At 45.0% G+C, this 25,541-nt stretch overlaps 1 protein-coding gene across 2 annotated transcripts; it reads right to left on the bottom strand.

The window, feature by feature from the left end:
* Positions 1 to 1,276: 1,276 nt before the first annotated feature.
* On the bottom strand, positions 1,277 to 24,302 carry LOC119161559 (uncharacterized). Of its 2 annotated transcripts, none has more exons than XM_075879031.1 (3): positions 24,196 to 24,302; positions 19,082 to 19,210; positions 1,277 to 2,178 (listed from the first exon to the last, which is right to left on the bottom strand). In XM_075879031.1, exons 2-3 carry the CDS (start codon positions 19,162 to 19,164, stop codon positions 1,884 to 1,886), a joined length of 378 nt encoding a protein of 125 aa, XP_075735146.1. In that variant the 5' UTR covers positions 19,165 to 19,210; positions 24,196 to 24,302; the 3' UTR covers positions 1,277 to 1,883. The 2 variants fall into 2 exon arrangements, with proteins under 2 accessions (XP_075735146.1, XP_037269995.1); XM_037414098.2 differs by lacking the exon at positions 24,196 to 24,302 and adding an exon at positions 22,694 to 22,874.
* Between the last annotated feature and the right edge of the window lie 1,239 nt (positions 24,303 to 25,541).

The raw sequence follows: 25,541 nt of genomic DNA, 5'->3' as shown, positions 1-25,541 counted from the left end.
ATATATATATATATATATATATATATATATATATATATATATATATATATTTATATATATATATATATATATATATCTATATATATATATATATATATATATATATATATATATATATATATATATATATATATATATATATATATATATATATATATATATATCACTTCGCGGCCTCTCCAATTTTTCCTTGCTTCGTTCTGTCGGCTTATACTGGCACTTGATGTCATCATTTGATCATTTGACTCAGCAACAAAATGTTTTATTTTGTGATGTGACTGTGTCGCATTACGTGATTCCTTGGTCTTTTTCTTGAATTCGGTCAAGTTACTTTTTCCAACTGGGAGACAAAACCATCGTGACGTCATCACTTTGCCACATGAATTTTCTCTCCATGAAATGTTAACGCCGACTGGTGCCGGACAAACGCCGCATTTTTTCGCTTCATGTAATATACATTAGAAATCTTTCATATATGTTAATGAACGCGTCATAGAGGTAACACTTAGTGCCCGACCCACTAGTGCTCATCATGTGGCTTAATAGACAATTTGGAAAAAAATACAAGACAACCTTTATGCCCAACAAAATTTATGCACTACAGCGTTGCCTCCCGACCTTGCAAGAATTGTTACGTGCAGTGTAGCGAAGATAGGAGGCACCACCGGCGAGGGAAATTGGCCCCTCAGGGCTTCAATAAAGTTATTTGACAGACTGAATGACCACCGCTACGCCTGAATGCACAATGTGGGGTGGGGATACGCCCATCTTCTAGAGCCTGGTTATGGCCAAGCTGTGCAAACGCTGCGCGTAACAAGGGAGGCAACGCAGTAGCGCGTGGATTCCTGTATTGCAAAGAAAGCTGCCTCACAGCTTTGCAACTCGTCTATCCTCTGCAATTATATTGCTATCTTCTCACGATATTCGTGGAATCGAACACTGAAGTACTAGTTTTCGGAGTGCAGAGCGGCAAAATACTGAGTATAGACTACGTAGCAACAAGTATTGCCAGGTTTTACTACAGCTCCTTCCTCAACATATGCAGCGTGCGAGCTGTCCAGGCTTGCGCGTGAATCTTTTTATCTCCATATCTCCAGGCTGTGTCAAATTAACGTCGTCCTGTGTTGTTTTCTAGACGTGTTACCACATGGAAGTGATCTTAAGTGATGCCCTTGGATTAAGGGACTTTATCTCAGAGAAAATGTGGAAGCCCTGAGCGTGGCTGAGTCAAGCTCGTGCTGATCCGTCATTCGATCAAATTGACGTCTTAGAGGTATTCTGTCAACAAAGCTTTATTTACAAATGTGTATGAACGTAACGAATCGCCCCAATCAATTATTGGGTGCGTGCCATTTGTCCTAACAGTACGATACTTATGAATGTGGCAAAGAAACTGGCGGCAAGTGCCAATTACGCCGAATGCAAAGCCCACTTATGTCCATAACTGCAAAGCTTTTCATGCTTGATTTTGATAATTGTTTTCTTTTTCCCAGTTGACTTTTTGTTTTTTTCCTCTCTCTTTATTTTTTTTTTTTTTGCATCTTGGGTCTATGGTCAGCCGGATCACCACTTGTTTTCATTCGCATGAACTGCTTGTCAATAGCCAGTGCATTCGGTCTGCTATCTCGTTGGCCGCCACCGCGATTGGCTGGCACCCATTCTTACGGGCGATTCTCACGTACAGTGCGAATGGTAATGTTGGCAGGGTGCTGTTGTCGTGCGCCTGATCGACGCGACCACCATTTGTTTCGTATTCCCATGTGGTGCCAGGCGTACATTTTAGGAAACCCTCTAGGCATGGTCTCGTTGAAGGCGAAGCAGCGTTCAAGCAGCAGCGGCATAAGCGGCAGCAGTATTAGTTCGGCAGAATTAGCGGGATCGAGTCACACCTCGGACTCTATGCGGTGCACCCTAATGTGCGGCGTTCGGTCGGGCTCTTCCTCGTCTGTGCGCTCTTCGGCAGCGGTACCCGTGGTCACGTGTTTGGCTCCTCTCTTGCGGCGCCTCTTGGGCTTTGCCAGCAAAAGCATCGCATCCGCTTTGGGCCCTTTCCAGCCGGTGCAGTCCGAGCGCCACTTGATGCCGCTGTGGTTCTTGGGATCTGGTCCATTGCGCAGCGAAGGATCTGGTCCACGCCGGTTCTGGGGGTCCGGACCCTTGCAAAGCACAGTCCGCTTTCTGGGATGAGATTAGAGAGACGGCGTTGGATAGTTTTGCCGTTCTTATACTTGCCTGTGCACTAATCGGAGCTTAATTTTTATAAACTATTTTTTTATTGTGTGTGTGTGAAATGCAGAGAGAAAGTATATCTTGACATGACAAACAACTCACAACAAAAATTTAGCCTAAATTATTTTCATACAGAACATCTATTTCATAAACTACGTCCTCAAACCCTGTCGTGAAATTCATTGGCGTTCGAGTTGACATTTATCAGAATAGCAACTTTCAGTCTTGTTGAGTGCTCACTGGAAGATCAATGCAACTAAAGAAATGATTTGAGGACTTAGTTATAAACAAGAAATTAAGGAATCAATAAAAACGGTTAATTTCTTTCTGAGTGCCACATAGCTAATGTCACGACTAAAAAATTGTTTTGTCCTTCTCGAAGGTGGACAGTGAACTAAATTTCAATTTGTGATTTGTATATAAAAAGCTATAACAGTGTCAATATACTAGAAATTGAGCTATACATTTCACGACTCAGATTTACTTATAATCTACGACTGCAGTGGCGTAGTAAGCTGATAGGGCGTCCCATCTGCTTAGTTAAGCTGACAAAGTCGAACTCCTAGGTGGAACTTTGGCCACCTACTGTCGCAAACGTCATGAAATTATTTTCCCGCCGTATAGTGCGGAAAGCGATGGTGAACTGTTTTTAGTGATGGATCAGGCATATACGGAAGCCCCAAATGGGTTCCGGCACAAACTTTGGTCTCGTTACACGTGCACAAAAACTCAGCAAATATATATATATATATATATATATATATATATATATATATATATATATATATATATATATATATATATATATATATATATATATATATATATATATATATATATATATATATATATATATATATATATATATATATATATATATATATATATATATATATATATATATATATATATATATATATATATTGTTATGGCGTTTATTAGCCGGCACACAGCGAGTCTACAAAATGGCGACAGTAACAGCCAAGCACGGACTCCCCGCGCGAGCGGCGTTCTTTTTGGGCAGACCCACTAGAAAGCACTTGAGAGTTCGACCCATTTCAGTGTTCGGCGGCTTCTCTACAATTACCCCGGGGTCGAAGAGGGAGCCGCCTGGCGACCTAACAGCTTGTCACTACGAGCGGGTCATAGTAAGCCTCCAGAAGCTCTACGTTGACTATGTCGCGCCCGCGGCGGCGCATGTCCGAAGATTGTTCAATTGGCTCGATAAGATAGTTGACCGGAGATGTGCGCTCGATCACACGGTAGGGACCTTCATATTTCGGGAGTAGTTTGGAAGAAAGGCCAGCTGCAGAGGTCGGGATTGAAAGCCATACAAGGGAACCAGGAATGAACGTGGGCTCAGAAGTGGCGGAGCCATCACGAATACTCTTCTGCCGCTCTTGCTCATGCGTCGTAAAAGTCTTCGCAAGCTCGCGACACTATTCAGCAAGCCTGGCGGTCTCGGAAATAGGTGTACACTCAGATGGATCCGGCGTGTACGGGAGTATTGTGTCGATGGTGTGTGACGGGTGCCTTCCGTACAGCAAAAAGAAAGGTGAAAAACCAGTCGTGCTCTGAGGGGCGGTGTTGTAGGCGTAGGTGACGAAGGGCAGTATGGTATCCCAATTCGTGTGGTTGGCGGCGACGTACATCGAGAGCATGTCGCCGAGGGTGCGGTTAAAGCGTTCGGTCAGGCCATTCGTCTGCGGGTGGTAAGCAGTAGTTTTGCGATGGACAGAATGGCACTCAGTGAGAATGGCGTCGACGACTTCTGACAAGATGACATGGCCTCGATCACTGAGAAGCTCCTGGGGTGGACCGTGGCGCAGTATGAATCGATGTAGTAGGAAGGACGCAACAACACGTGCAGTAGCCGCAGGGAGAGCATCGGTTTCGGCGTATCGCGTTAAATGATCTACGGCGACGATGGCCCAGCGGTTGCCAGTGGACGTCAGAGGGAGTGGTCTATACAAATCGATACCTATGCGCCCAAACGGACGGTCAGGGCAAGGTAACGGTTGCAGACCGGCTGGTGACATGTGTTCGGATGGTTTGCGGTGTTGGCAAGCGAGACAGGAGCGAACGAACTGCTGGACGTAGCGGTACATCCCGCGCCAGAAGTAGCGTTGTCTAATGCGATGGTAGGTTTGAATACCCCAGAGTGCGCGCACTGTGGATCAGAATGGAAGGATTCACATATCTCCGACCGCAGACTGCGGGGTATCACGAGTAGCCACTGCCGGCCATCGGCGTCGTAATTGCGTCGGTGTAGGAGGCCGTCACGAATGGCGAAATGGTGAGCTCGACGACGCAAGGCACGCGTGGATGGCGTTGCGGACGGATCAGAGAGCAAGTCGATCAGCTGGGCGATACAATTATCCTTTCGCTGTTCGGTAGCGATGATGTCAACATCAATGGCAGAAACAGCAACCGAGGATACTGAGCAGAGCACGTCAGCTTCAGGCAGAGGGGAGCGCGAGAGGGCGTCGGCGTCAGCATGCTGGCGTCTGTTGCGGTAGAGCACGCGGATGTCGTAGTCTTGTAAGCGAAGAGCCTAACGGGCGAGGAGGCCTGAGGGATCCTTCAATGATGAAAGGCAGCATAGTACATGATGGTCAGTGACGACATCGAATGGGCAACCATACAAATAAGGTCGAAACTTTGTAAGAGCCCAGACGATCGCCAGGCACTCTTTCTCCGTGACGGTGTAGTTTGTCTCGGCTCTCGTGAGCGTACGGCTTGCGTATGCTACGACATATTCAGGGAATCCGGGTTTGCGCTGCGCCAGGACAGCGCCGAGGCCTACACCGCTGGCGTCCATGTGCACCTCCATTGGGGCCGTAGGGTCGTAGTGGCGGAGAATGGGAGGAGACGTCAACAAATGGCGGAGCTTCAAGAACGCGTTGTCGCACTCTGACGACCACGAATTGAAGGGGCCCGTTACTTCCAAAGAGCTTCGTCAGCGGTGATATAATCGTGGCGAAGTTTCGTATGAAGCGTTGGAAGTATGAGCACAGGCCCACGAAACTACGCAGTTCTTTGACGGATGCAGGTTTTGGGAATTTGGCCATGGCCCGAAGCTTGGCTGGGTCAGGAAGAATGCCATCCTTGGACACGACGTACCCTAGGATGGTGAGTTGGCGTGCTGCAAAGCGGCACTTCTTCAGATTTAGTTGCAAGCTGGCATTGCTCACACGTGCGAAAACTTCTTTTAGACGTTGGAGATGGGTGGAGAAATCTGGAGCGAAGACAACAACGTCATCGAGGTAACACAAGCACGTGTGCCATTTCAAGTTGCGCAGAACGGTGTGCACCATGCGCTCAAATGTCGCAGGTGAATTACACAGACCAAACGGCATGACGTTGAATTCGTACAAGCCGTCGGGTGTGATGAAGGCAGTCTTCGGTCGAGCGTCATCAGCCAGGGGTACATGCCAGTACCCCGAGTGCAGATCGAGAGAAGAAAAAAATTGGGCTCCGTGAAGGCTGTCAATCGCGTCGTCGATGCGCGGCAGTGGGTAGACATCCTTGCGAGTGATCTTATTGAGCCGTCTCTAGTCCACACAGAACCGCACAGAATCATCTTTCTTCGCTACAAGAACAACAGGAGACGCCCATGGACTGTCCGAGGGCCGAATGACGTCGCGTCGGAGCATATCGTCAACCTGCTCGTTAATTTCCCGGCGTTCAGTAGGCGACACGTGGTATGGACGTTGCCATAATGGAGGATGGGCACCAGTGTCGATACGATGCGTAACAGTGGACGCGTGACCGAGAGAACTTCGCCCGACATCGAAAGAAGAACGGTATTCTTGCAACAGGTCTAGAAGCTGGGAACGCTGTACTGACGTTAGGTCGTCATCAATGTATGGGCCAAATACATCACGAGATGATGGGTCAGAAGTACAAACAGCACTGATGGTACGTGAATCGGGACAAGGCGAGTCTTCGGGTGTGTCCAGGACTAGTGCGTCGTCGACTGGTTGCACTCTGCCGAGACGTTCCCCTGGAACCAAGGTAACAGTGTACGGGGATGAGTTGGTCACGAAAATAGCGGCGTTGCCCTGGGTGATTTGCACGGTCGCGAAAGGTACTAGCAACCCTTTCCTTCTGGAAGCACGGTAGGATGGCGAAACGAGTGCAATTGTGTCGGAGAGACCGGTGCAGTAGACCGATACACCCATCGTCGGGCTTGGAGGCACTATAGTATCGTCTTTCACAAGAATCTTGCTCAGTGTCGAGGGACCGTCTTCTGGCGTCAAATGCGAGAAGGGCGAGAGTTCAATTTCGGCGGCGGCACAATGAATGACGGCGTCGTTGCGGGAGAGAAAATCCCATCCCAGGATGACGTCATGAGAGCATGCAGGAATGATGATGAATTTTGGCAACATACAGAACGTCCTGAACGACAACGCGAGCTGTGCACTCTGCTGAATGATGGATACGATGCGAACCGGCAGTACGAAGGAACAACCCAAAACTCGGCGCCGTCACTTTTCGAAGCAAGCGGCAAAGGTTTTCGCTCATAACTGATACCGCAGCTCCAGTGTCAATAAGAGCAGATGCATGAACACCGTCCACAAGCACGTGAATGACATTAGATGGGCGGCTCTGAAGGCTTTCACAATGCGATAGCGTTGCAGTCCTTGCTTCTGGGACTGCGACGACTAGTTTTCCCGCTCATGAGCAGAAGAACTTGACTGCATGGGGGACAGAGACCGACGTCGTGGAGACGGCGACCTTCGAGCAGACGGACCTGGGCGAGACCGAGACGACAGTGGCACAGACGGCAGTTCGTCGTTATGCGAACGGCTAAGGTGGCCAGCAACAGGAGAAGAAATGGGAGCCGGCTGTAGTCGAGAGCAATAACGGGCTACGTGACCGGCGTAACCGCAAGCAAAGCAGATGGGCCGGTTGTCGGGTGTGCGCCATCGGTTTGCTGGGGTGGGTCTCGCCCGGAACGGTGGCTGGAAAGGCTGCATGGTGGGCTGAAAATGAGGCTCAGGGGATGCGCCAACATACGCAGCCGGCATACCCGCAGCAAAGGACGGAGGTCGTGCCGCAGTTTCGGCGTAAGTCAGTGGTGCAGGCGCTTGAACGACTGGAGGCGGCCTTGTGACCACTTGGGCATAACTCGGGGGCGCAGGGGCCGGAAGTTGTTGTGGGTGGTACGCAGGCATGACCTCCGCTATTTCCTGCTCAATCGCTCGGTGGATGGGTGGAAGAATAGTAGTTGCCGACTGTTAACAGTCAGTGGGTGGGCAAAGGGAAGGAGAGAGAACTGGCGCGCGATTTCCTCACGGATGAAGGACTTTAGGTCTGCCAGCAGCGCCACCTGATCACATCTCGCCTCCAAGCCAGCAAGCCCTGCTTCTCGTGGTGTAGAGCGACGGGTCATCGAACGCTGCCGGCGGAGCTCCTTGTAGCTCTGGCACAGCGTGATGACCTCAGCTACTGTGCCTGGGTTTTCGGCTAGCAGCATCGTGAAGGCATCATCGTCAATGCCCTTCATGACGTTCCGGATCTTGTCTGATTCGGGCATGCTGTCGTTGGATTTCTTGCACAGGTCCAGGACATCTTCAATGTAACTGGTGAATGATTCACCGGCCTGCTGAGCGCGTTCGCGTAAGCGCTGCCCGGCTTGCAGCTTGCGAACGGCAGGGCGGCCAAAAACGTTGGTGATAGCAGTCTTGAAATCGGACCAGGTTGCGAACTCGGACGCGTGGTTGGTGTACCACAAACTGGCAACGCTCGCAAGGTAGAACACCAAGTTTGTCAACTTGCCGTCCTCGTACCATTTGTTGGGGACGCTCACGCGCTCGTAAATGGCGAGCCAGTCCTCCACGTCAGTGCCATCGGCGCCCGTGAAGATGGGTGGATCGCGGATACTGGGGACACCGGGACAAGGGGGTGGCATGGGAGGAGGCGTTTGCTAAGAGGCGTCGTGGGACATGGTAGATTGCAGGGTACGTGAGCGTAGTTCCAAGGGCATCGAAGGGGATCGTAGCACTCTCCACCAATTTGTTATGGCGTTTATTAGCCAGCACACAGTGAGTCTACACAATGGCGATAGTAACAGCCAAGTACGGACTCTCCGCGCGAGTCTTTTTGGGCAGACCCACTAAAAAGCACTTGAGAGTTCGACCCATTTCAGTGTTCAGCGGCTTCTCTACAATATATAACTATAACTATATATATATATATATATATATATATATAGGCAGGCATGGTGGTTGAGTGGCCGTAGCGTCGCATATAGTCTAGTAGATCCTCCGTGAGCGGTCACAACGTGGTTTATTTCGACGTTTCGGCCTAGAGTCTGGCCTTCATCAGGATGAAGGCCAGACTCTAGGCCGAAACGTCGAAATAAACCACGTTGTGACCGCTCACGGAGGATCTACTAGACTATATATATATATATATATATATATATATATATATATATATATATATATATATATATATATATATATATATATATATATATATATATATATATATATATATATATATATATATATATATATATATATATATATATATATATATATGTATATATAGTTATATATTGGAGGAACCGTTGAAGCTGTGGCCTCAGCTTTTTAGAACAAAAGAAAGTACATATGCTCGCTATGCAGGAGCGTTCAGTGAGTCCCAAACGGTGTAAGCATTCTCGCCACATTTTTAGGGTGATTTGGGCCTAGCAAAGGGCAGTTACACACAACAATAATTATGTTTCCCTTGGATTTATTGTCTTCATGTGTGTGTGTGTGTTTGTGTGTGTGTGTGTGTGTGTGTGTGTGTGTGTGTGTGTGTGTGTGTGTGTGTGTGTGTGTGTGTGTGTGTGTGTGTGTGTGTGTGTGTGTGTGTGTGTGTGTGTGTGTGTGTGTGTGTGTAAAAATGAAGTCTCTAGGGCTCTAGGTTCTTTAGATCTCCTTACTCTGGATTATAGTGGTCCTTCTTATTTCCAAATATTATTAAATGGACCTTATGGTCCCCTCACCAGGCCCCATCGCAAATATTGATGCCCCGTTAGAAACCGCAAGGTGCCGTCTAATAAGAAAAGTCTTGCCAAAAATATGTTTTTTTAGATTGGTTGACTATCGGCAAGTTATACGTTAATACGTGCTGTTACCATGCTTCCAGGAGGCGAGCTTTACTGCCAAGGCACCCACTCTCTTCCTCTGCGACGACTAGCGTTCGCAAACCTTGCGCACTCGAAACTTCCAGAGGCAGGAAAGTGCGTCTTGTTCACGTAACTAGCACCGCATTCTTTATTTCCATTTTGCTTCGCGACGCACGCATTGCAAGCTCTGCATTAGATGGAGAACCAAATTCATGGTCAGTAACGTTACGAGGAGCGCCTGCTAAGCCGTCATAAACCTATTACCTTGACTCTCACTCCAGTCGTGTATCCTTCGAGAGAGAGCGAGAGAGCACGTGCCCTTATGTTTTAAGTTTAGACCGTTCTCGCTTGCCGCGGCGGCGCCTCGCTCATCGGCGCCTCCACTTGGCAGGCAACGGCACGCTGTCTACATCGGCCCCGAAAGTAGCGTGACATGAGTGAGCATGTTGAGGCGATTGCCGCTCGCACCCACAAGGTCGCTACCCCTCCGGATAAACACTCTTGAATTTGAGAAAAAAAAACAGAGAGAGGTGACGCGGGTGAAGAGACGACACCATTGTGAGAAGGAAAGGAGAAAAAGCAGGCGCTCATTTGTGTTTGCCTGCGTGGCAGCTGGCGTGAGCGGTGAAAATAGCGCAGCGAGTGATTCGGTTGAAGGCAGAAATTCACTACCGCCAGTGTGTTCGTACCTTTACATAGCCACAGTCGCCATCCGCTTCGTACTTTACGCTCGTACGTGTCCGGTTGATATGCTCAAATCTAGCGAGGGACATTTTCATCTGTATCGTATACGCAGCCTGCGACGAAATCCACTACGCAGCTCTTGTAGAGCTTGTGTAATCATCATTACAACGACCACCCCTTCCTTCTTTTTTTACTGCAAAACAAAATTTCAAGCAATCTCTAATTATATTGCGCCAAAATTATTTTAGGTGACTCCGTTTTATGGTTACATATTTCAAGTATCATAACTATGGGTAATATTCCGTCCTTGGTTCCGTTTTCCATCGCCCCGCCACGGTGGTCTAGTGGCTAAGGTATTCGGCTGCTGACCCACAGGTCGCGGAATCGAATCCCGGCTGTGGCGGCTGCATTTCCGATGGAGGCGGAAATGCTGTAGGCTTATGTGCTCAGATTTGGGTGCTTGTTAAAGAACCCCTGGTGGTCGAAATTTTCGGAGCCCTCCCCTGGGGCGCCTCTCATAATCATATGGTGCTTTTGGGAAGTTAAACCCCACATATCAATCATTAAAATACGTTTTCCATTCCTTTATTTAGTGTATGCTGTTTCTGTTACTCTAACACTTTAGAGCATCATAAGAGTGAAATAGCGTAACTCCAACAAATGTCACATAAACCAACTTCTTCATTTTAGCAAGATCGTCAGCTACCCCTGTTTGTTGCCTCTAATAAATCTTGTTCTCTTGGCATCTGTTTAACGTTACTGCTACCCATATTACGTTTTGTCTCTTGTAGATGATTACTTGCTGTGACAGCGCGCTGCTAAACTCAAGGACGCAGGTTCAATTTTCCTCCATGGCAGCTACAGTTCGTTAGTGGAACAATGTGAAAATGCCCATGTACTTAGATTTAGATGCGCCTGAAAAACCCATAGTTGGAAGACTCGCTCTCTGGATTTCGTGCCAACCGGAAGTGCCCCCATAATCTCCGACGACAGCGCAGCTATGGCCGACTGGCTCGCCCTACGCCATCTCCTGACGCCGACAAGAGCTCTCGCTGAGTGCTGCCCCGTCCTCGAACTCCTGCGACCGTTTCCATCTTTCCTATCTCCTCCTTACTTCCATCGTTTTCTGTCGTTCGCTGTCCCCGCGCCTCGCTCTCTCCTTCCTCTCTATCTATTTAACTTTTAATCCTATCCTTTTAATCCCTCCTTACCCCCATCCCTCGTGAGCTACTGATGAGGTGTCACACTGTGATGCAGACAGTTACGGGGCTAACTTTTGTCTTCTTTGCTCTTTAAGAATCACATACAAAAGAAACCCGTAGTTGGCCACCATCAATGCGGAATCTGAAACTGCGGCGAGCCTCATACTGTTATCTCGGTTTCGGCTTGTAACATTACAGGATGTAATGTTACAGAATTCATTAGCCAATTTATTTTCTGTTACCTTTCAAGTTTCAGCCACATGACTCGGCGCTTTCGGAAAGCAATTATTATGTTTTATTTTGAAAAGTAACCAGCATCTTTCTTGGCTTGGCATCCTTGCTTGAAAACACATGCGATGTGCGTTTCCAATAATTTTTCATCAGTCGCAAAATTGATTGTGAGTTAAGTATGCTGCCGCTCAACCAAGATGCCAAAACCAGTATATAATTTTATATAGTGGTTTTGAGACGGAGGTCCCAGAACCACTGTATGATAACGGGGGACGCCATGGAGAGCTGGTGTATCGAACAGTGCGACTGCTGCAGCCGGGATCGAACGCGTAAACTCGAGTAGCTGTCGCATGTCACTGTGAGTGCGGGAGATACGAGTATACATTTCGCATTGCCCACAGGACTTCTGAACAAAAAATTACACTATCTTCGGCTAAAGGGAACCATGTGTGGATGCGGAGCAGTGGAGAGATAGTGAACGGCACCCACAAAAACTCGTTTACGTCGCCTTAAGCAGGTTCACCACCATTCAGAACTTCTACCTCACTAACGCGGCTGATGACTATCGCTCGATGCCGGTGAATGTCGTGAACGCTGCTAAACAGCCGAGTCCCCAACGCACACGCCAGAGGCACCGAACGCGATCCCGTGCTAACCAAAACAGACGCGCTCCGTCTCACGGAAACGTGGAACGCGTTTTTACGGGGAGCGTACGAGAGGAGATAGAGGGGGACGGGAGGTGCCTGCGCAGTGGAGGTGTGGACGCTGCACTATTGATGAATAGTTTCGTTGCCTTCACCGACGACTCGGCAGAGAGAGGATGCACCATAGGAATGGAGAGAGAGGGGGAGGGGACGCAGATGCGCTGTAAGGATAGTCACGCCGCCCACTGGATGGAGCTCCGCCATAAGCTGCTTTACATCTAAAAAGCGTTTATGTTTGTCTGCAGCACGTGAAATGTGTGGTAAAAGCCGGTTTCGATTTCTCCGAAGCGTTTGGCGAATATCAGTGTGCGTGGTGTAACCTAAATGACACTTTTCTGCAAGCTTATAGTTCGTGAGGAAAAGTCACAGCACACGCACTGTAAATGCCTAGAGCGAACATGCCCGCAATAGTACTTTTCTGTAAGCAAAAGCTTATTGAGGAGAAGCCACAGCAACGTTTGTAGGAGACGTGGAAACTGTAAGCAGGGAGTCCACCTCGGTGTATCAGTGGCTGCGGTATTCGGCTGATGACCTGGAGATCCGAACCCTGGCCTCGGCAGTTGCGTTGCGTTTCGATGGATGCGAAATCGTAGATTCCCGCGTTCTGTACGATGTCAGTTTAATGATCACTGATGGTAAACATTTCCGGAGCTCTCTACTAAGGCATCTCCTTTAATCATGTGGTTTTGAGACCTCACATATTATTATTATTATTATTATTATTATTATTATTATTATTATTATTATTATTATTATTATTATTATTATTATTATTATTATTATATTATTACTATTATTATTATTATTATTATTATTATTATTATTATTATTATTATTATTATTATTATTATTATTATTATTATTATTATTATTATTAACAACTGTAAGCAGTGAAAGTAGAACATGACACAAACCTTGTTAGATGTCCAGTTGCGTATCCATTGCTCACACATTTCATAGCGAGCCTAGACCAGGCCTTTTTATATATTACCGCAATTTATGATATCATACGAATCTAAGTATTTTGCTGAAGCTGTTCTTGCAAAGCATTTTGTAAACATTTCTGACTGAAAATTTATTACTCGCAATACTTCAAAGCATTATCTCTTTAAATTCTCCATACGATTACCATAGTGTATATATTGCCTTAACTACGGACGACCTTTAGCGCACTGGTTTAGCCGGTAGCCGTCGAATGGTGGTGGTCGTAGTCATGCCACTTGTGTATTTTAGGAACACTTTTTGTTTCCATAATAGTTATGCTGGACGTTGCCCTTGAGCAGAAACTGCCACCTGGAATAGACACTTTGCGATTTTAGCAAGATTACTTGATGCCCAGATGGTAAATTGCATCAGAATTCTCAGTGTTTTCAGATGACAAAGTCGGAAACACTTCCATCCCTCTAAAGGGGCTCATGATTTCTCGTTAATACAAACGGATATAGCTGATGAAGTTACTTGGGAGAGCAAAGGGACGTTTTAAAGTTTCAAAACGCACACACGCTAACACGTGCAGTCAAAATGGACAACCTGTTGTTGCGTAACACTGCCTCGAGCCGCAAGAAAAGGCTTCAATTGAAAGCCACTCACACTCACCATACTCATATTGTCTTAAGAAGCCCCAACATGAATAACCTCATTTTTTAAATCCCAGCAGCAGCAACTAACATTACGCATATTCTTCGATTGCTAAAAGACAATACGTATTTGATTGTTTTCCTTCCGACATGAATTGACGTTTGGCTGCATACGTTACAGTTAAAACACACACACACACACACATCTACACACACACACACACACACACACACACACACACACACACACACACACGCACACGCACACGCACACGCACACGCACACGCACACGCACACACACACACACACACACACGTTTCAGCCCCGCAGACATGGTAATGTAGAATACGGACACGGCGTATTCGATAATATTGCTAAACATAGCACTTGAGAGTATGTGCTAGAGAGTATGTGGGTTGGAAACTGTCTTTTTGATTAACTGTGTCTACTGTGATAGCTTAGCCTATATAAGTATACTATTGTAGAGCTCCGAGAGACACATTACTTTACTACATAATTATACACTCTCTTTTCTCTCGTCTAATTAACGCTTAGTGTCTCCCCTATCGCTTTAGCATACACATTAGTGAGCAGTTTGTCTGAACTACACCAAAAACAAGCTACGCATTAATGAATTCGCACTACGTCGGCGTTATTTTCAGTTTCTGGCGCATGAAGTGGAAAGCGTCTGGGTTAAACCGTCAGCGGCCTCGGTGGAGCGCTTCCACCGTGACTGTGAGAGCCATGCAGACTGAAGAGCTGCCGCTGGTATACCTGCATATATAATATGCACGAGCACGCTCCCACTCTGGCACTCGATCATTGCGGGTCATCACTGGGAGAGGGCCGTAACTCCTCAACAAGGAGTTACGGCCAAGGAGTTAACTCCTCGCTTTGGGATGTTATGGGGTAAATCGATCAGTGTGAGAAGCGTTCCGTCGCGATTGGACAAACGATCATGATTTTGTACGTTGGACAGATAAGCATGGGTGTCATGTTCGACCGCGAATAGATATATTTTACTAATGGCGCCCAATGGGACGAAGGCAGGCGGAGCACTGGCCAACAGCGCAAATAAATAACACCAGAAAGCCAAACATGTCGCAGCAAAGAGAAGGGGTCAGAACAGGGCTCTCGGGCTGCCCGCCTATATAGATACCGGAGTGCTTCACGTGTCAGCGCAAACATGGGCGTCAAGAGGGGGAGAGATGCGAAAGGAGCAGTCCACTTCCCTTCCCCTACCCCAAACCTCACGAGCGCTCCCCTAAACGCAATCAGGATTATTAAATGCGAAGCATTTATCAGCGATCTTCGGCGACTTTGAATCTATCTATCTATCTATCTATCTATCTATCTATCTATCTATCTATCTATCTATCTATCTATCTATCTATCTATCTATCTATCTATCTATCTATCTATCTATCTATCTATCTATCTATCTATCTATCTATCTATCCTTCTATCTATCTATCTATCTATCTATCTATCTATCTATCTATCTATCTATCTATCTATCTATCTATCTATCTATCTATCTATCTATCTATCTATCTATCTATCTATCTATCTATCTATATAGCCGCTTACGTTTGGGTGCGCTCCTGGTCACCCCCTTAACTTGGCGTGAACCAAAATTAGCATGGGAGGGTAAGATGGTTTGACGAATATGACGCGCTGGTCAAGACATGAATAATGTTACGATCCCCTCGCATACGTCGTCAAACACTTCCCGCCAGACAGTGGCACATACTCACGGGCGGGTATGTGCCGCTGGTATGCGGGTATGTGCCACAGGTGATTGACACTTAGTATCTACCCAGGAACAATGAGAACACACATGGGCAACTTTAACGCGCGAGCGTTAAAAAATACCCAGCATTGGTATAGCGTCTACCCGACGAATGCAAAGAATAAATGTCAGGGTACCAGCTGGAATCAAACCCAAACATTCTGCGTGGCAATGAGGCATTTTACCGCAGAGCTATGCCAGGTCTCGAAACTACTTTTCAAGTAGACACTAATCTTCGTGAAAAGTCAATACTCTCAGTGCTGCCTACCCCTTTTTATAACCACTACATATGTACTCCTTTAATACAGCCGTCACGTCGGGTTAACGTCAATTGTGGTGAGTTGTCATGCGCTGAAGTTGATTTATGTAGCAGTGTCTAGGGCCAGCATCCTCGCAAGCATCGGCGCTTCATATCAGCTTCTGGTATTGCTAATGCGTATGTTCCAGTTGGCATCATTGCGCATGTGCAAACAACTGGTTATATAAACATCTGCAACTCTTCAACTAATGTCTGTGCGTGCAACACTTGTACATATATTTAGTGTCATTTCATGACGTGTCGCTCAATAAAAAAATTGCAACACGGTCACCTTCCTTCCGCATGCTTCGCATAACGTCGATTCCCAGGTACGTGGGATCTGCCGAATTTTTATTCTGGCTACTATAGTTGACCACTTTCAGTAGTGAAGCTGCACATACATAAACTGAAATATATAGATGAGCACTTACACAACAAAGTCGACTAATTTTCTTACGGCAACGTTTGCAACAACTTGTGTATAGGTGTGGGTTAGTTGGTTCATGATGTGATTGGAATAACTAAAAGCGGCAAAAAAGGAAGAACATTTCCAAAGAATGATTGATTGATTGATATGTGGGGTTTAACGTCCCAAAACCACTATATGATTATGAGAGACGCCGTAGTGGAGGGCTCCGGAAATTTAGACCACCTGGGGTTCTTTAACGTGCACCCAAATCTGAGCACACGGGCCTACAACATTTCCGCCTCCATCGGAAATGCAGCCGCCGCAGCCGGGATTCGAACCCGCGCCCTGTGGGTCAGCAGCCGAGTACCTTAGCCACTAGACCACCGCGGCGGGGCCATTTCCAAAGAAGGAACACACACAACAGGACTAAAGCTGTATTTACTGCCGATTGAGTGTTAATTGATGTGGTGAATTTTAAATAGATATTCAGTTGGCTGTACAGCGCTAGTCCTGTTGAATTTTTTTTTGTGCCCCGCTGCGGTGGCCTAGTGGATAAGGTACTCGGTTGCTGACCCGCACGTCATGGAATCGATTCCCAGCTGCGGCGACTGCATCTTCGATGGAGACGAAAATGTTGTACGCCCGTGCGCTCAGATTTGGGTGCACAATAAAGAACCCCAGATGGTCGAAATTTCCGTAGCCCTCTGTTACGGTGGCTCTCATAGTCATATGGTGGTTTTGGCACGTGAAACCCCACATATAAATCAATGAATTTCTGGGATTTTCGGTGCCGAATTTCCTAGTGACACAATCTGCGTTCTGTGATAAAACTGCCTAGGTCACGAGATTTGCGAAAAGGCTGGATTCCTATTTAGCTTAAAACAGCCTCCCACGAGGTCAAACTCTAGGTTGCCTGTAATAGTTTTGTAGTTGTTTAGGTCGCCTGTAATAGTTTTGGCAATTTACACAGTCATTTATTCAATTAGAATAGTCATGCATTGATAGAAAGAAAATTTGCATTTGTGTTTCAGTTTATTAGTTACATAAGCACTAATTAATTAACACTTGTGTAGAGATGAGGGTCCCAAAATATGAATGCTGAAAATGGGACCCTAAGTTAAAAAATACAACAAAAGTCAATTAAAACAATTGACACAATATTAGAAGGTGGTAATAGTAATCTTACACAAGGCAAAAGAAGCAGCTACATGCCAGAACAGTTAAAATAAAAAATGAAATAATGCAACAAAATGAAAGGCACAATGCAAAATATAATACAAAAAAGCAATGCAATGCAATGTCAAATACAATGTGCACTAGTATTATAAAGTAAAAGTAGAAAATGTGCACGAAAGGGATGAAAATGAAGAAAATATAAAAATATACACACAGGAAACAATAATAAACAGAATTAAAATAAGTGTAGACGAGTGCAAAAAAATTAAATACCATGACTAAGGCATTTTCTGCCAAGCCCGTGTCTTGGATAGTTTTTTTTTCTCATACGAGGACATGACATAGAGCATGAAATATTACTTGTATTCACTCGAGAGCGAAGATAAGCGGTAAAAAATTTGAAAATAGTTTATTTATTTATTTATTAGAATATCCTCAGGGCCCGTAGGGCATTACAGAGGGGGTGGGTACAACATTTATAACACACAAGAAAAAAAGACAAAATAAAGAAACAAGTGTCAGATGCGCAAATCGGGAAGGCAACATAAGTCAACTAAAAATGTATAAGAATTCAAGCACATACAAGACAAAGATAGATAATGGAAACTGCGTATAGTTACAAGCATTGCTGAGAAATTGCAGTCTTGAATAACAAAGGGTCTGTTATTGTTACAACGGAAGAGGGAAGGTGGTTCCAATCGGCGGCTGTTTTCGGTAAGAAGGCTGCTGAAAAGAATTTGGTGCGGCAAAACGGAATGATCAATGCGCGATGAGTGGTATGACGGTTGTGAAATGAGGTCTCGCTTCATTATTGGATTGTGAAAAAATATCTTATGAAAAAAATGCAGTCGCGCCAGTTTCCTCCGGACAGTTAAATTGGGTAGGTCAAGGTTAGATTTCATTTCTGATATGCTAGCAGTACGGGAATAATTAGAACAAATGAACCGAACTGAGCGGTTCTGAACAGATTCTAACGCGTTAATTAAATTTTGCTGCACGGGATCCCATATAGCGGACGCGTACTCAAGCTTTGGGCGAATTAGTGATCGGTATAATAGAATTTTGAGGGACAGCGGAGCGCGAGAAAAGTTGCGGCGTAAGTATCCTAGCGTTCGGTTAGCGTTATTACAGATGTAGGTAACATGCGTGTGCCAAGATAGATTGTTGGTAATGTAAACGCCGAGGTACTTATATGAAGAGACATGCTGGAGGGGAACGGAGTTAATTCTGTAGGTACAGGTGTAGTTGTTGGTGAAAGTGGCACGTAGACAATGAAATGCGATTGCGAAATGTCATAAAATATTTCTCAAAAATTGACTGGAGGGCATTACTGTGGGTAGGTGGTGATGTGGAGCATGTATGGTATAACTATTTTTTACAGCAACTTGCTGCCTGCATAATCCATCGGAACTACTAAACAATATTTAAGCATTAGGTGCAAGGAAGGTTTGAAGCAGCACGAAAAATCACTCAGCTCATTTTATTGTGAATATAATAAAAAATGAACACGTGGGCAATCCTTGATCACGTGTTCTCGTTCACAGAAAATTGCGTTCACAGAATGAAAGCAATTGCTAGCGCATGTTTCGGGCGCTTTTGCTTCTCAGCATGCTGTTAACGGTAGAAGATGGAGGAGGTTAATTCTCACTCACGAGAGATTTGCGAGGCTGGGACCCTTCCTCAAAGAAGCGTCAGGACCCTTTGGGTAGGGCCAGAACACGGACAGCTGGTACATGATATCCTCGCCATTGTCTTCTGTCGACAGGGACTCATCGCTGCGACTGCAAGATGCAACGGACGAGTTAGACGGAAGGGAAACGCATTTAATGTCTTCTGAAAGAGATGAAAGCAAACTTGACACACTCGCCAAAACTACAGTGGTGTCTGGAAAGTGAATTTTGAGACCAAACCGAATGTGAGTCGAATACTATTCGAATGTTTTTCGAATGGCAGGGCAACTATTTTCGAAACAGCCCTAGAATTCACATTATGTAATTTAAATAAAATGTTTACGAACTTTAGCGAAGGAACAATCAAATTACTTTTAGTAAACAAAAAAATGTTTCCTTTATGTAAAATGTAGTAAGCTCGCGTACAGAAGCAGTTACAGCCTCCCAGATATTTTGTAAGTGCACATTTAAACAAGGTATTGGCTTCAGTATTCAAGTTGGTACTTTGTCGCCCACTTTCAAAAAGAACCGACAAAAGAAAAATTATCAACGTCCAACCGAACGCCAGACATACAGCAAAATATGTCACGAAACAAATAAACCAAATGTCACAGCATGAGACTTTGAACGAAACGCAGGTGAACATCGGTGTTGAATAGCGTACGTACAAGAACAATTTGCACAAACATAACACTCGCTCTTTTTCTACTTCTTGTAAACGTGTGAAATCATTACACTTCTGAAGGTGGATGCAGTCATACGCGTGAGCATGGAGGAGGGGGCATGAGGGGGGGGGGGGGCGGCCGCCCTCTTTAGTCCCTTGAGAGGGGGCCGATATGCCAGCCGCATACATAGACCTAACAGAAAGGGAGGAATCAGTTCTATACATTAACCAAATAGGGAAGGAGAAGCGCTGCGACGAATCCAAATCTTCACCTGGATGCAGCCTTGTCTTCATCTTACGTTAATGCAAGATTAAAATAGAAGTGGCTGATGCAATGCATCTGCAGCAAGATTAAAGCTTTGCACAGTGACGCCTAACGCAGTTGGATAAACGCACTAATAATACCACGCCTTCATTCTGAGGTCAGTATAGTTTAAGTAGAAGCTTGGGCTATGTGCCTTGGTAACTCAGTAATTTAAAAAAAAATGGCTTCTCACCACTTCAGCGCTTTGCTCCTTTCGGGATTTCCTGTTGGTGTTGATTATTCAAAAACTATTCGATAACTTTTCGACACGCTGTGTATAGTCTAATGTACTGTCGGAGTACTGAATCAAATAGAACGTTATTCGAATTGTTATTCGAAATTTTCGAATAATTGCACACCCAAAATAACACAAAGATACGTTGGACATATGAACAGCACAGACATTTGGCGACACCCCTAATGCTGTTCAAAAAGTGAAGATAAGGTAACTGAAATCGAGCTCCGACCTTTAACCACCTATATATATGTGTGCTACTGTAAATTTGTAAAGTTAGAGAACATAATAAACCTCGAGGCCTGGCAACCTGGTGAATTGCTGGCTGGTTGAGAACAATATGGAGGACCAATTTACGACGTGTTTATTAGGTGAAATAGGATATCCAACATACCAGTTTTACTCGTCACCGCTGGTTCTGCAATTTTATCGAACATTGGTATCGTGCGGTGAAATGAACAGCCTACTTAATGGACATTTACATACTGACCCCCATTCCCCCACCCATTTCAGTTTTTTAGCAAAACAACTGACCAGTGCTAAATGTCGCTTGCGCTGTATTTTCTACTTTCTACATGCCTACAAAGTTGGTGGTGTCTTTCCGTGGGTAATTTGCGTTGCTCTACATCCTTTCTCCTCATTCCATATATTGATCCGTGCGTTCAAGGCGCTGATATAGCCAGAGAAAGTGGATTCAACCCTTTTCTTTCCAAGTTTTTACATTTTTTTACATGAATACAGCATACATACAAGAACCCATACGAACGCACGCAGGATCGTTCTCCTCCCCTATAGTCTGCCCCTAATGTACAAGCTATGGAGCCGGGCAAGTTACTGACATCCCTCAGGTTCCACCCTCTCTCTCTCCTTCACATATTCTCGCATGTGCGACTAAACGATGGAATTTTGTGTTGCTTCTTCAAATTAAACGTTTCCATGCGCCTCCAGCTAAGGATCCCAAAACGGCAGTTTAATTTCTTTCTTAAATTTTTTCGGGATACTGCTCAAGTTTGCACGAAGGAAGTGCAGCGGTTTCGTAACCACGATAACTTATTGTTAAAATTTCGTAAAACTGTTGACGCAGTCGATGGCAGCTGGTCAAATTATGTTATGGATGCTCGCAAAAGGCTAGTGCGCTTCTACGAACACGGAAGTGGCATCAGTTCAATACATGTTAACACCAACGCCAAACCACGGAAGCACACTTTTATCCAAAATGCAACTGCGTCACAACACTCGGGATACTTTTTTGAAGCCAGAGAAATACGAAAGTGTTCCTCAAAAAAGAGTTTCACATTAATTATGCATAATTTTTGCTGAAGTTTTGCTCGTGGACAAAATTAAGAAAGAAAGAAGGCTGAAAATAACAAATTTCTGATAATTGCGTCGTGGACAATGGTTTTTTTGTATGTTATGTTTTCATAAAAATTTGCGCGCGTCTCACACGGTGGAAGTAGGTTCATTTCGTGGTGTTATTTTTTGTGTTATTTCAGAGAGTGAGAGAGGGAGTTGAAACATTTTGCTATTGAAATTTCGCAGCTGCGTGAAAACCTACATTTATGAAAGCTCACGGAGCTCTCGTATTGCCACACTCGTGCTCCCAGATATTTGTGGTCGCACATAGTTTGCGTTCAACTTGAGTACGGCGCTGCACTGCACCTTCGCGCATGCGTTTTTTAAGTGCGGGTTAGTACACCATCGTTTTGGTAATTATTTCAAATACCGTTCAGGTTGTCAATCCTGCAGAACGCCGATCACCAGTGTCACTTGATTCACAAAATGCGCCTGGAAAGTTGTCTCTCACTCCATTTGTCTCCTTCCAACTGACATTCGGCGACTGACACACGCAGAGTGACATAAGGCAGTTGAGATCGGTGCCGTATTTCTACGATCAGCTCGTTCCTGCGCCGCTGCTATTGACGGGGTAGGCTCCGCAGCATGGTTACTCATGCAGTAAAGCAGAACCGCAAGCAAGCGGTGTCTTCGCATTTTACGAGGCAACTCGCAGAAGCTCTGAGACATAAGGCAACATGCGTTGATAGCAAAGACAAACAAGGAGTTTGCTTTCTGTCCTGCGTTGTTGCTTTTTTTTTTTGTTTTGAAAACGCTGTAGTTCAGGAACTACACATCTCTCACCAACAGATCTACCTGTATATGCCTTGAAGAGGCGTGTTCAGCGGCAGGTTAATGAATGTGTCAAGCGAACGCATGACCTCCTGCGAGTGCTCCTTTGCGAATACTTTCGACGAGCGATTAAAAAGGGGGTCAAGCGAGGCGAGAGGTGTGTGTCCGCGCCCAACTGCGAGACGCACCAGTGCAGCTCCGCCCGTCAAACCCTTTCCGAACCTCAGTTCGCAAACACGTCCCGGCCTCTCTCTCGAATGGACGTACCTTAGGCTGTCGCCTTCTGAATATTCGCTCGATGACATGTCCGGCCGACCGCGTCTTCCTGGTTACGTTGTCGCAGCAGCTAATGATTTATCTCGCGCGACGGCGGCGAACCACGACTGCCATGGCAACAGCGCAGCAGCCATCTTGAGGACAGATCGAGCTTCGGCTGCTTTTTCCACTCACGTGTCGCGCAAGGCGCCTCCTCATATTGTCGTACTTTCGTTTGGGGACGTATACCCGCTGCCAGAAGCCGAAGCAGATTGAAGCGCCACCTGTTGCTGGCTTCGAAGCGCAAATGCAGCGTCGTCGATATAACACTACAATGTGGCAGGTATTAACCCGTACAGCAGTGGCTGCATCGTGAGCTTCCGATTGTTTGGGGCCCGTTTCACGTGCACGTAGAACTCCAGCATCCATAATTCACGCCAGCCCTGATTTATTGCGATAATTCACGGTGTAGTTTAGAAGGCATACAAAGAAAGAAAGAAAGAAAGAAAGAAAGAAAGAAAGAAAGAAAGAAAGAAAGAAAGAAAGAAATAACGCAGGAATCATGTACACCATGACACGGAATAGCAAATGCTAAAAGGCTGAGTGCAGTTTTGTTGCTCATTCGGTTCTCTTCACTGCACAAAGCATGAAAGAACAACATACTTTTATTGTCTTATAATACACAACAGATGGCGCCTGAACACGCGAAATCCCACGGTGTGGAGCAACGCGTGAGCCAAATTTTTAAGAGCTTGGTTGAGTTTTCGCGACTTACTTAGATGTGACCCCTATGCAGCAAAGTGCGCATTTAACACGATGTCATGCGTTTAGGGACTAGTATACCAGATGTCGTGTTTAGGGACTAGTATACCAGCGGACAAGCGTTCGGTGTTTTTTTTTTCATACTTTGTCTTACTGCCGAAAAATACGAAACTACGTGTAACCACGTCAACCTTCTTTTATATCTCACTGGCACGGCGCGCGATCGATTTTTTGCCAGGTGCCTCGTTCATGGCTCGCTCTCTTTCGGTCATCATTTTTCGGCGGCGCCACTATGCAGTCTGTTGTCTTTTACAACAGACTGCATAGTGGCGCCGCATATATATATATATCTATATATATATATATATATATATATATATATATATATATATATATATATATATATATATATATATATATATATATATATATATATATATATATATATATATATATATATATATATATATATATATATATATATATATATATATATATAGATATATATATATATATATCGGACAACAGGGATTTCACTCGCAACTGTGACCAGCTCCGTAAAGCATTAACCGAACAACAATATCCTTCACAAATAATTGACGACGCTCTCCAACGGGCCAAATGTCTCGATCGGAAAGAGCTCATCAGTAAGGACAAGCCATTAGCGCCACCTTCCCGAACCAACCTCGTTCTAACGCATTCTGCATCTATTCCTAACGTGTCGCATATACTCAGAAAGCATTACAACTTACTGACACAGAGCGATCGGCCTAAGGACATCTTCACTTAATCACCGCGGGTTGTATATCGGAGATCAAGGAACTTGCGCGACATGGTAATTTCTTCCAAGACTAGATTCATTGCTCCCGTTGGTTGTCACCCCTGTAAAAAAACGCGATGTAAAGTTTGTGCGCACATGACCACTGCGACTGTTGCTAAAAGCATGGCATCTAACTTTTCACTTAGGATTAAAGGGTACTTAAACTGCGATAGCGGCAACATCTTTTACTTACTTGAATGCTCAATCTGCCACATGCAATACATCGGTCAAACCGAGACATCTTTTCGCATCCGTTTCAACAACCACAAATCACACGTAAACAGTTTGCCACATCTTCCATTGTCCAAGCATTTTCATCTACCAGGTCATTCGTTTGACAAGATTATGGTGAAACTATTAGAATCGGGCTTTAAATCGCACCATGATCGCGAAATTCGAGAATCGTTCTTGATTCACAAGTTCAACAGTCTGTTATCCGGCATTAACGAATGCGTAGGCAAGGTGTCATGCCTTTCTACGATGCCCTGATGTCCGAAATTTTGAGAAATATTTAAAAAAGCATCCCTAACGTATTATATACTTCCTAAAGGTTATCACATATTTATTTATTTTTTTCATGCGTTATCCTCGTCGTCAATGGTGAATGTTACAAATGCCTTTTACATTCCCACAATATTGTCTATTGTATTACATTTTTTAATTGTTCTTTTAGTGTAGTCACGGCTGTTTCAAAGAATTTTTGGGACACTCACATTCTCAACGCACGTGTTTTGTACTGACGTGTTCATGCCTGCCTATAAAAGCGGCCACATACTCATAGTTCTGTTAATCCTGACGAAGGCCTTGCCACGGCCGAAACGTAAAGTAAACAATTATCAAATTCTCGTAAGTTTGCTCCTTTATTCCTAATTATATATATATATATATATATATAACATCATCTTAATACATAAGAAAGGAGATGACAAGGACTTGAAGAATTACAGGCCGATCAGCTTGCTCTCTGTAGTATACAAGCTATTTACAAAGGTAATTGCTAGCAGAGTAAATAAAACATTGGAATTCAATCAACTAAAGGAACAAGCAGGATTTCGAACAGGCTACTCAACAATTGACCACATTCATACTATCAATCAGGTAATAGAGAAATGCTCAGAGTATAACCAACCACTATACATAGCCTTCATAAATTACGAGAAGGCGTTTGATTCAGTAAAAATATCAGCCGTCATGCAGATACTGCGGAATCAGGGCGTAGATGAAGTATATATAAACATTCTGGAAGAAATCTACAGGGGATCAACTGCTACCATAGTG

Source organism: Rhipicephalus microplus, chromosome X (genome assembly GCF_043290135.1).
Source record: "Rhipicephalus microplus isolate Deutch F79 chromosome X, USDA_Rmic, whole genome shotgun sequence".
NCBI classification, from domain to species: Eukaryota; Metazoa; Arthropoda; class Arachnida; order Ixodida; family Ixodidae; genus Rhipicephalus; species Rhipicephalus microplus.
The sequence above is the reverse complement of the archived record's forward strand: the minus strand, read 5'-3'. Positions and strand labels throughout refer to the sequence as shown.

Bases quoted from the DNA above. Each gene is read 5' to 3' on its own strand.
- LOC119161559 (XM_037414098.2), bottom strand. From the start codon at position 22,731: ATGTCATCGAGCGAATATTCAGAAGGCGACAGCCTAAG. The intron at 19,211-22,693 runs GTACGTCCATTC...TGCATCTTGCAG, and splicing joins TCAGAAGGCGACAGCCTAAG to TCGCAGCGATGAGTCCCTGT. The intron at 2,179-19,081 runs GTGAGTGAGAAT...ATCTCATCCCAG, and splicing joins CCCAGCCTCGCAAATCTCTC to AAAGCGGACTGTGCTTTGCA.